Raw genomic sequence first — 12120 nt, 5'->3', positions numbered from 1 at the left:
ACAGGCAGGACACAGGAACAACCACAAAACGATGGATGAAATGCAAAGAGCAAATTCATTTTCATTACCTCACCAACCAAGGGATTCTTGAAGCAGCACCTGGGCAGAGGCACACACGCGGGGACGCAGGCACTGCGGAGCTCAGTCCATGCTAGAGGATGGCCAAACCTGCTGTTTGTGCCTGGTTTTTAGGGATTCATGCAAGCATAGTTTACCACTGTGCTTTGATCTTTCCCACAGCAGGGTAGGAATCTCAGTCATGTTTGATGTGGTGCCTCTAAGTCTGTCACAAGACTATGTTATCTGAACACAGAGGTTCTACTTATCAAACATGCAAGGACAGACAACAATTAGAATGATAGTGTGTTTTTTCCACACTCTAGCCGCAAATCACCTGAGTGTGTTTACAATCCTCCTGGCCAGTCTTCCATTATTTTCCCACAATAACCCAACTCTGTACAGTACATACTCCTTCCTACAAGCTGAAGACAGCCCACAATCTCTATTGATTGCTGCAGCCAAAACCAAGCCAGAGGTGCTGAGAACATTAGAATCCTACTGATCATAGTAAATTCAACCATTCTGCATTTTAGACAGTCTTTCTGTTTCCCCTGGGATACACAACATGTTGTAAGTAAGTGCCTGGTCAACAGAGGGGAGAAAACAGACTTAATACCCCTCCACCTCCCCTGCATAGCAATGCTTAAAAGCTTGAGTTTTGGAACATCTTTGAAAGAAAGCGGGGAGTTGAGGCAGGAGAAGCAGTCTCATATATTTCAGTGCAAAACACAGCAGGGAAAAGGAAATTATTTTCAGTGCCTTTAATCTAGGGATCAGACAATTGAGAAAGTTGGTATAGTAGTGATAATTGCTAATTTCCTCTTCAAACCTCAGATTGTATTTTTTGAGTCCCTACCAGAAAATTTTCATGCCTAGTCATTTATTACAAATGTAAGCCACTTCCCTTTTTTTTTTCTTCTTATCCTTTTTAGGAAAAAAAATAGAAGAAGAGAGATTTCTCCCTTCTAATTATTACAAAATCAAAGGAATGCAACATGCATCTCGGAGATTACTAGGAAATTCAGAAACATCAGTCACACACAAGTTTAACTCTGCCCCCGTGTGTGCAATCATTAAAATACATCCTCTTCTCCACTACCTGCATCCTGCTCTATTTTTGTGTCAAAGGGTGTATTAGTTTATGACAATAATTACATATGACATCCATGATGACCACGTAGCTACAGGACACTTTTTCTTTTTTACACTTGCATTTCTCCCTCTGCTTTATAAAACTCTTTTATGAAAGCACTGACCACTGACAAGCAAGCCATAGAGATATGCCTGTTGCCCATGCTAACAACAGAAGAAATAAAAGTGAAAAGAAAAAACAAGCAAGTCTGGAATTTTACCAGCCTGTCAAGATTGGGAAAAAAAGGAGGACTTAATTTTTACTTCTCACCTTTGCCACACATGCCCTGTGTGAACTTCCCTGTTCTCCCCTGTGCCTCACTTCCCAGGTTGTGAAGCATAGATACAATCGGCATGAAAAGGAACCACTTCTTCCGTTGTAACTCACACTGAGGTTTCTCTAGCCATCTCACTTCACCAGCACACAGCGTCACAAGGCTCTGTCAAGGGGATTGCAGCCCAGGCCACCATCCCTGCCGTGGGGATGCAGTGCTCCAGCCCTTCCTCTGCCCATGGCTCACAGCCCCCAGCCACACAGCCAACAGTAATGGAGCAGCTCCATGATCTAAGAGTAGGAGACCTCTGTCTCATTCGCTACACTGGTCCTCCTGTTTCTTCACTCATTTCAAGACACTTTCCTGGCTTTACCGTTGACAAATCATGGGACAAAGTGCGACTGAATCAAACAGGCTCTCTGTCCCATAACCAATGGGGTAACTGCAGCCAGGTGTTGCAACAGCCAGCACGTATCACAGGCAAGAGACACAAAACCGCCCCTGCCACAGGGACAGAGTGCTGCAGGAGCTGAACCTTGCACAAACACTAGTGGATCAGGACACAGCTGCCCTCAGTCCATATTTGCTCCTTTTCCAGGAGCAAAGGTCCACAGAGCACAGTGCCGATGGCGCAGCTAAGCAACTAACTCTATGATTTTTAAATTTTTTCTGCTTTCACATTGTTTGGCGTGAGTTGATTCTACAAAGCCACAGCCTTGTTTGCTGGATACGGGAGGACCCAGAGCACCAGCACCACTCGGCCATCTCCTCCTTACCAGCAACCAGCCACTACACCAGCCAGGCAAGAGGCAGCGTGCAGGACCATGGCGACTTACGTGCAGCTGAACACCACGGCCAAGATGCCACTCGTGGGGCTGGGCACATGGCAGGTAACAGACTCAGAGAAAAGCACTGGTAGAGCAGAGCTCCATGGCACAAAATTCTGTTCCTCCTGATCCAGCTCTCGAGACCTGTCCTGGTGTTGAGGCACTGCTTTACCTGGCTGTTCGGTTGAACTTGTGTGGGAGAGGGGCTACAGAGAAATGGTAGAGACTGGCTTCAAGCCCTGAGGCCCATGTTGTTGACTGCAAGAAATACTGTTCTTGTAAAGAAGAAAAAAAAGAACACAGCCTCGGGAAGGGGGTAATTACCTTCACTAAGTTGGTTTTCCTATATTTATTTTGCTAGAATACAGGATATCTACCATGTACTGATTTGAGATTCTTAAGGTTTATTTATTATTTTTAGTCTCTAGCTGGGAAAGTAACATCTGCAGTGATGACTGCCATCGACTCTGGGTACCGTCTCTTTGATTGTGCCTATGTATACCAGAATGAGAGTGAAGTTGGGGAAGGAATCCAGCAGAAAATCAAGGAAGGAGTTGTGAAACGAGAGGACCTCTTCATTGTCAGTAAGGTAAGGACATGATGACCTTCTACCCTGGAGCAGGGGTGGGGGAATGTTTTCCCTATACTGTTTCCATATCAGGAAGCTTAAATACTGGAGATAAACTTTGTACTGTAGGATAAAGCAATTCATAACATCATTCAAGTCACTCCTGATACAAGCTTATTGCTTCACCTCATTCTGTATGGAGCGTTAGGAAGGATATGATGTGTCTGTGCCCTGCTGTGTCTGGCACGCTGCAGAGGAGACCTAGAAGTGCTGGAAGATGGATGAGGAGAGGCCATCTGCAGGCCGATTGGTGAAGAAGAAAAGCAGAAAAAGGTAGAGAGAGCCAGGTAGCAGCAAGCAAGGTAGAAATCTGTAATGCAGAGGTTTGATATCACTTGGTGTTGCTACAGAGGCAGAACCAGTTTGGTAACAGCACTGCACAGAGTGCTAAAGCGTGGGTATGACAGTAGCTGCTGCTTGTGCCAGTACCTGGGCTTGCAGTCCTGCCCAGGGGATGTCTCTGCTGTGTGAGGAAGTTGAGGTTCTAGGCACCTTGGGACAGTGTAATCTGCTCTGCACATGTCCCAGAGAAGATGTGGTTGGCGAGCTCTCTTTCTCTTGCTTACTAAGAAAAACAAGATGTTTAGCTGGATTCTGAAGCTACTTCTTACCTTGGTAAGGGTTAGTACCAAACACTTCTTTGTGAGTTGTCTTGCATTTTCTCAGCTTTACCTGCTAATTTTTTTACAGGAAATTTATGAATGGTCAAATCTGACAGGAAGCTTTCTTGAGATAAGCCACCCTCTTCTACACCAGTCTGACCTTGCAATAGGAGTTTTTTACTACAAATCTGTCTAATCATGTGTGGTGCAACTGCACATGCCGCCTTCAGTGGCACAGGCCAGTCTCATCACAGAGCAAACCCCATCTGAAAAGCACTAGGATGGCCTAGTTCCACATCACCTTGCAAAGAAGATAGAGCATTTCTGTACTGTGCAGGACTGCCTGAGAGCTTTAACCCAGGAGGTCACGGTGTGCCTTTTTTTTTTCTCTAGCTATGGTGCACATTTTATGAAAAACCTCTGGTGAAGGGAGCCTGCCAGAAAACACTTGCTGACCTGAAACTGGATTACCTGGATCTCTACCTCATGCACTGGCCTTGTGGGTTCAAGGTAAGTAACAGCTGTAACTCAAAACTGCTAGTAACTTTGGCAGTACTAGAGTCCAGAAAGACCATGTGTCTGTTGCATGCTCCAGCACTGCTCCAGTGCTGCTCATTCTGCTTTACTCTGTCCACGTGAGCCAGGCTCTTGATCTCTATCTCTGAGACTGCTGCTTGCACAGTGTCCTCTGCCCTTTTGGTAGTAAAGATGCAGACCTAGCACTAGGATCAGGTCTCCCAGATGAGAGGATAAGCTATGCCACTTTCTCTTTCTTTTACAAATCCAAACATGCTAATCTGAATATTACCCCTTGCAGGAAGGAGGACTGAGCTTTGCTGCCTAACAGAAATCCTTCCCTCTGCATGTTGCAGAATCACAGAGCAACATAAAAAGCCTGCTTTCCATTTCTGTCTTTAATCACCAAGTACTGAATATAGCCCAGATTGAGCTGACCTTGCCTATAGGAGCCTTAGTGTTGTTCCACAGGCCTTGGGTTTCAAAAGATGAGGCTTTTCAATACCAAACTTTCACAGACTACATGCTACTTCAAAGGATTTATGTCAGTTTCTATATAGGTACACACATATTGTTAACCTTTCCTTTCTGCTACACGCAGATCAAAATCTCTATTCTAACTAATGCTTCTAAGCTCTTCAACTTCATTTCACTCTCTCAATATTGTTTTAGTTAGCTCTATGTGGGCAAAGTTGCCAAGTGACACTGCATAATATTGTGGCATTTAGATAACTCAAATAATTCAAAACACTTTGGTCACAGTGTCTAGTTACTGGCTGTTCAAATTTTTTCTAAATACAGCAACGTAGACAGTGAGCCTTGACATGGGAAATCTGCCAGCAGTACCTTTTTCAGCAGATGTACTGCAGTATAAATGTGTACATTCAAAGGACCAAAGCCAATCCTCCATATAACTATTTTAAAACAACTAAAGAAGCTATTATTCCTAAATGTGCATAACGGAACAATACATTAAATGAACTCATGTAAGGATAGAGGATATTGTTCTATGACTAAATAGCTTCCTTGCTTGCATTTTGTGGATCATCACTTCAATGGGTCCAGCATAAATACCTGTCTTTATTGGGAGAGCAGCTGGCAAAAATGCCATAACCCTACATGAACTAGGAGCAAGAAATGACTGAAGAATTAATAAATTTATTATGATAATTACTTGAGGTCTTCTCATGCACTGCTAGCTTTAGCTCCTTACATTCCTGTTTGATCATTTCACATAGCCAGCATCTTATCAGAGATTATTTCAAGCATTTTCTCTCACTGACAGGCAGGAGAGGACCTGTTTCCCAAAGATGACAATGGCATGTGTATACCTAACAACACTGATATGCTACAGACATGGGAGGTAAGTTCAGCCACAGCAGAAGAGTCGTGTCCTTTGTCCTCACCAGTCTTTTCCATGTTTTCCTCACCTTCAGCAGTCAGAACTGTTTTCTCATGCATGCAAAATTAGTTGGAAGGAATATAAGGCAGTACAAAGTAGCTTTTCATAATGTGCATGCTTAGTCATTACCTAATTAGTCCTATTGTCCCAGTGCCTTACTTCATTACCTGACCCACAGACAACTGCACAATGACTTTCAGTGGAGCTGCAGACTAGACTGAGGTTAAAAAAAGTTCTTTGCTTGACCATAACAACTCTATAATTCACCACAGTTCTTGTGCCCTTCTTGAATTGCTCAAATACATTTCACAGAAATAAAGAAATTTTAAGTTGAGGTCTTGCCTATAGAGAGAGGCACTGCCCTCCAGTGCTTGCATAATAGTGGGTTACTGAGTGACATTATTCTTTTCCTCATGCAACTTGGTGTGAATTTCCACAAACGTGGGGAATAAGAATTTGGGCTTGGGTGAGATACACTAATGTACCAGTACCTGCTTCTCTCTTAGAGGACTTTGCAACTCTAAATAGTTATTTTGTGCCACTCATGATGGGAAACAAGCCACATATGGAAGAACATCTTCTTGACAACCTTGCATATAGGATGATGATTTTGCTCCTCTTTCTGTTAGGCCATGGAAGAACTGGTGGATGCTGGTCTGGTAAAAGCCATTGGAATCTCCAACTTTAATCGTGAGCAGATTGAAAGAATCCTGAACAAACCAGGCCTGAAATACAAGCCTGCAAATAACCAGGTAAGCTGCCAAGTGACTCCCGGTCAATAGTTTTCAGGGATTATAAAGATCTGATTACAGTTGAATGAGGAAATGCAAAAAGAAAGAATATAGCACTGATTATTTCTGGGTACACAAGGCACTGGGATAGTTCTTTCTTTTGTCTCGCCTTGCTGGAACACTTTACAAATTTGGGGTATTTCCTTGTGAAACATTCTTTCTGCAAGAAAAAAGAAATCAGATATGGGCTTTGTAAAACTGCTGCAGAAAAAAAACTGTATAAGTACTTGGTATAAGAACATGTGTCTTCAATACTAGGGATGCATATTATCATATAGGCCACTGGCAAATTAGGTCAAAAGGCAGCCACTAATTGGATGAGATCACCCATGGAGCACAGCACTATTATAACAGTTCTGCTAATATCAGCCTCTGTACCTTTCTGTTGGCAGATTGAATGTCATCCATACCTCACCCAGGAGAAGCTGATCAAGTACTGTCAATCCAAAGGGATTGCTGTGACAGCGTACTGTCCTCTTGGCTCTCCTGACAGGCCATGGTAAGAAAGCGTTGCAATTTTCAGGGGATCTGGTATGGATTATGCTTCAAACATTGAGACTACATGTGGATCATTAATCATTCATCTATACATACATCTCTGTTGTTAGGACTGATCTTTCTATGGAGGTTCCTCACCACTGATTTTTTTGTCTGCATAGGGCTAAGCCAGAGGATCCTTCCCTTCTGGATGACCCCAAAATCAAAGAGATTGCAGCCAAGCACAACAAAACCCCAGCACAAGTATGTAGCTGCCAGACAGTGAGTTCTCCATCCTGTAACAAAGCCATTAAAGAAACTCCACCCGAAGACAGAGTACAGCTTCTATCAGTGGTCCTTGTGACCTGTGATGCTCTTTTACAGTGTTAAGTAGTAATGCAGGTTGTCCGCTATGTGGCCTGCAAGACAGACTTGAAGAAGCTCTTTGGCCCTCAGCCAGAAAGATTCTTGACCTGTCTTCAGATATTGCTTCCCCTCTCAAGTCCTCTTGCAGAGAGTGAAAGCCTTGCATAGACCAGTGAGAGTCCGGGTGGGAAGAAAAAGAATTGATTATGTCAAAGCTGTATGGGAAAGGAGGCCTTTCAAGTGGGTCTCCATTACCTTTCTCTTTGCCCTCCAAGAAGAGATACCTAGGCCCCAAGGGACAGGAATGATTTGAATTGTAGCTCCACAGAAATGCTGTAGCTTTATGAAATATACACTTGAAGGCAAATAGCCGTTGGAAGAGGCTCTGCTTCCTCCAGAGCAGGAGCTGTTCTCTCTGTGACTCGATGGTCTGTTCCTACAGGTTCTCCTTCGATTCCAGGTCCAGAGAAATGTGATTGTGATTCCCAAGTCTGTCACACCTCAGCGTATTGTGGAGAACTTCAAGGTGAGTCGTTACGAGTGAGCTGGGAGCTGCCCCTCAGGGACAGCACAGCTTCTCCCTGCAGAGCAAGCAGCAATCCTTTCTCACCCATCCCAAGCCCTCCTTAGCCAAAAGGACTGGGCTTTTCCTTTCTTTATGCTTATCTGCACCCTACTGAGGGTTAAGCTAGGCATACCTTCAGAGAGAGCAGATGAACAGGTCTTACATGTTTCCAGTTCTGTGGATATGTATGAACCAGTATGCACAGCTTGCTTGAAGCCCACACATAGTAGCAAGACAGAAAACTCTTACGTAGGATAAGCGATGTTCATGAAATAGTTCTTGTGTCCTTAAAGCAAGTTGTTCTTCTATCTGTTAATTCAGTGGTCCATAACTGAAAATAGACCCTCCAGTGTGGATCTCCTCTGATCTTGCATTTCTTCACACTCTGTTTTTTCAAAGAGGTGATTTCCATCTGTTTCTCTTGCTAGGTGTTTGACTTTGAATTGACTAAAGAGGAAATGGCAACCCTTCTCAGCTTTAATAGAAACTGGAGGATCTGTGCAATGAACATGTAAGTGGCACTGCTGGTTTCCTTCCAATTCTTAAATTTTTAATCTTCTTTACAAGGAATTTTGCATCACAGCTACTAAGTAGTATGAAATTCAGTTTATTTAAAAATTGTGACAACTCAATTTCCAACTGGTTTGACCCAAAAATACTTTTTCAGGAGATGGTTTAATATTCTCATTTTAAAAACAAAACAAAACAAGATGAAAACAAACTACATTCTCACTTTTAATTCAGTTTCCAGGAAACTCTCTGTAACTTGAATTACAAAAGTTCAGCATGTTCAATAGATCAGTCAGATTTGTAGTAACAACTCTTATTGCAAGATCAGACTTGTGTAGAAGAGGGTGGCTTAGCTCAGCTGGGTTCAGGATGTTCATTTCATCTTTGTATTAGAGAAATGAGGCCACATGTCTCCACATATTCTTCCTGTAATTATATGATGCAGGTCTTCCCTTAGTGGTTCCTCCAAGCACCCAATGCACCTCTATGTAACATTTAGAGAGGTCACCCATGAAAATCACATTCGCTCTTTGATGTCTTTCAGGTCCAAAGCTCACAAGGAGTACCCTTTCCATGCAGAGTACTAAAGATGCTTGTAACATGGCCTTCACCCAGACTTCTGGTGTCTCGTGTGCTTCTGCTCTAACTCCACACTCTCTATTTGTCTAGTTTTATTATTGCATCTGCCTTGCTCCTGCCAGTGAAGACATGAAATGTTTATACCGTGAAATTTGTTTGAATTCTTTTTTTGGAAGATGGAAAGAGTACTTTCTATAGAACAAAACATGAGATGTAATAGTTTTCTGATTATTAGAAGAGAAGTGTACTACTGTAGAGCCCAGGCAAAGCTGCAAAGCAGAAAACAGGGAGAGTCTGTACCACCATTCAGCAATTGCCTTCAGTCTTGCATTAGTAGAAACCAGATGTTGACAAACCACGAAACCCACACACATACATTCATAATTTCATCGGTAGTGTCCAATACTTTAAATAAAACTACTTTTAAAATGCAAAAAGATTATTGGCTGAAAGTCTTCCATCTAGTGTAGGAAAAAGCCAACCCCCTCCTACCCAGAGACACAGTCTGGGTCAGCTGCAGTCCCCTGCTCTCTGGGGACACGAACCCACCCTGGGACAACAAAGCCACTCAGCATTTTGCCTTGTGGGCACCAGAGGGCAGCCAGCCCTCAAAGGAGACCTATCCCACCCAAGCTGAAGGAGTCTCCTGTACCCACTTGAAAGGTCTCCCCACTCATCCCAGGGCCCTGACAACAACCTGCTGAAAGGAAGGAGACATCAGAGGGGTTTAGTCATATCATCTTGCTAAATCAGGCTTAGGTGTCAGAGATAAGGAGATGGAAGCTGCTTGCTTAGGGCAGGCAAATTGACCTGGATCTGCCACAGAGAATGAGTGTATGTGCTCACAGTTTCATTTCTGGAGTTTCATAGAATCATGGAATCTTAGAATGGTTTGGGTTGGAAAGGACCTTAAAGATCATCTAGTTTCAACCCCCTTGCCATGGGCAGAGACACCTTCCACTAGACTAGGTTCCTCCAAGCCTCATCCAACCTGGCCTTGAACACCTTCAGGGATGAAACATTCATGGTTTCACTTTAAATATACATTTTTGCCAGCTCATCAGATTAATAGCCAAATACCAGAATTATCAAAGACTACAGTCTTCAACAAAATTCTTGAGAAGACACAGATGTGGTGGTGGGAGCTCAGAGTATGCTCCTGGCTTGATCTGAACTCAAGGTAAGAAAGAGGCCAAGCTCTTAAAAATGGATTAAACCTCTGTCCTCCCATCTGCATTCCTGTCTTGCCAACCAAGAAGCTGAACTGATGCACACTACATAAAAAGATAAACTTTGTGTTTCAGTATACTTCTTTCCCAAAGACCATCTTTCCCACATCTCACAACCCCAGCCATGCTTACATGACAGAGAAACAACGGACGGCTCCCACCTCTTGGCATGATCTGGGGGAAGTCACACCAATAAGCACAAATGACAAAGTAAATTGCAGGTCTTCTGCCTAAAATGCTCTGTTAAAAGACAGAGATATTTCTCATTCAAAAAAATATTGGGGAAACCAAGCACACACCTTCACAGGAGAACACAAGTTTGCAGAGGAAACAACATAAAAATATCAAAAGAAAAGGAGAGGACAGACAAATTGTATTTCTCAGCCCTGCTCTCCACCAAGTCTCTTTATCTATCATCATTCACTCAACCTAGCTCCTTTCCACAGGAACACAAGGCTTTGAAACCAAACCTCTCCCCAAAGAGACACGTTCAGAAGAATGAGGCTCTAGGGTTTTTTCCTCTTTCTTATGAGAGACACCATCTTACTGGCCAAACAGCTGGGCTTTGCAAGCTTCCACAGACTTGCAGAGCACAACTCTCTGCTGGTACCAGTTCACTTTGGTGCTGCTCCGGTACAAAATCTGACTGATTCTGGTAGTACCTACACCAAGGCTTGAAACCCACTCACCACTGCTTGTTTCCGAATGTGATACTACTAACACTAAGAAATGGCTGGCACAGCACCACAAGCTTCTGTGCCTTGGGGATACAAAGGCAAGCAAGGGCAAACTGGTGCTTCAGCTGGTCTTCAGACTCACTTGAGAAAATACATTGCAACTAGGGCTAAATGGATCATTTTGCATATTTCACTGACTTCTGTGAACAACAAGCCAGCCCTCAAGAAGGTGAGCACACTCAGAGTAGGTCTGTGGACAAGGAATTGCACAAAAAAAAAAAAAAGGAGGAAAGATAAGCCCTGAGATGTGTTAACTCATGTGATTCAACTGAAATGCCACATCTTGCTGTGGACAGGCAACAGCACTGGCACAAAAGAGGAGGAAGAGTAAAGAGAAAAACCAACTATTTTGTCTGCATTCAGTGAAATGAAGCCAAAAGAGCCTGGCCATCTGCTGTGGGAGAGAATCCCAGGGAAAATCAAAGAATCATAGAATGGGTTGGGTTGGGAGGAACCTTAAAGACCATCCAGTTCCAACATTCCTGCCATGGGCAGTGACACCTCCCACTGGATCAGGTTGCTCAAAGCCCCATCCAACCTGGCCTGGAACACCTCCAGGGATGGGGAATCAATGACTTCTCTGGGCAACCTGTGCCAGTGCCTCACCACGCTCGCAGTAAAAAATTTTCAAAATTTCAAAGACAGTTTCTAATGTGAAATTAAAGGTCACTTACCATTTATTTCCACACTTGTATATTTTAATCTGAAATACGGCCTGCATCTCCCTAAAGACCGACCGGAAAAAGTGATGGTTGTGACATTCAATGAAAACTCACTGCTCTTCTGCAGCTTTGAAAACATACTACGAAGTACTTTCACCCAACATTTAAAATGAAGTGGTTTATACTCAGTATTTTATAAATTACTCATCAGCTCACGCTGCCTCAAAGTGGCAGCTGTATATGTCCCATCTGGAATAGGAGGGCTTGTTGCTTCCCACTCTCATGAGCCAACCATGCCGAGGTTTCTCTACCCAATTCACTTAATCAGCCCGCAGTATCGCAAGAATCCTTAGACCAGCCCAGGCCACCATCACTGCCATGGGGACACACTGCTCCAGACAAAAGGGCTCAGCCCGTCCTTAGCCAATAACTCACAGCCTGCAACCACACAGCCAGCCATGAGGGAGCACCTTCATAATCTGACAGAGACAGACCTCGGCCTCATGTCCTACACAGGGACATTCGTTTTATTTTATTGTCATTTATTTCATCATTTTATTTTAGTATTGTTTATTGTTGTTTGGTTTTTGTTATTTTATTTTTGTTATGGTTTAAATTTGTTTCTTGACTGATTTCAGGACACTTTCCTGGCTTTACTGATGACAAATCATGGAACAAAGGGCCACTGAATCAAACGGGCTCTCTGTCCCATAATCAATGGGGTAACTGCAGCCAGGTGTTGCAAACACCCAGCACGTATCAC

At 43.4% G+C, this 12120-nt stretch overlaps 2 protein-coding genes across 5 annotated transcripts in view; one reads left to right on the top strand and one right to left on the bottom strand.

The window, feature by feature from the left end:
- Positions 1–12120, bottom strand: part of USP18 (ubiquitin specific peptidase 18) — a 424666-nt gene that overhangs the window by 333187 nt on the left and 79359 nt on the right. The window lies entirely within an intron of this gene.
- Positions 2281–9475, top strand: LOC138722914 (aldo-keto reductase family 1 member B1-like). Of its 3 annotated transcripts, none has more exons than XM_069861715.1 (10): positions 2281–2356; positions 2715–2882; positions 3917–4033; positions 5325–5402; positions 6071–6193; positions 6625–6731; positions 6892–6973; positions 7518–7601; positions 8069–8151; positions 8695–9475. In XM_069861715.1, exons 1-10 carry the CDS (start codon positions 2291–2293, stop codon positions 8735–8737), a joined length of 951 nt encoding a protein of 316 aa, XP_069717816.1. In that variant the 5' UTR covers positions 2281–2290; the 3' UTR covers positions 8738–9475. The 3 variants fall into 3 exon arrangements, with proteins under 3 accessions (XP_069717816.1, XP_069717826.1, XP_069717837.1); XM_069861736.1 differs by having other exon boundaries at positions 2283–2356; positions 2655–2882; positions 8695–9474; XM_069861725.1 differs by lacking the exon at positions 7518–7601.

Source organism: Phaenicophaeus curvirostris, chromosome 1 (genome assembly GCF_032191515.1).
Source record: "Phaenicophaeus curvirostris isolate KB17595 chromosome 1, BPBGC_Pcur_1.0, whole genome shotgun sequence".
Taxonomy (NCBI): Eukaryota; Metazoa; Chordata; class Aves; order Cuculiformes; family Cuculidae; genus Phaenicophaeus; species Phaenicophaeus curvirostris.
This window is presented reverse-complemented; position numbering and strand designations above follow the sequence as displayed.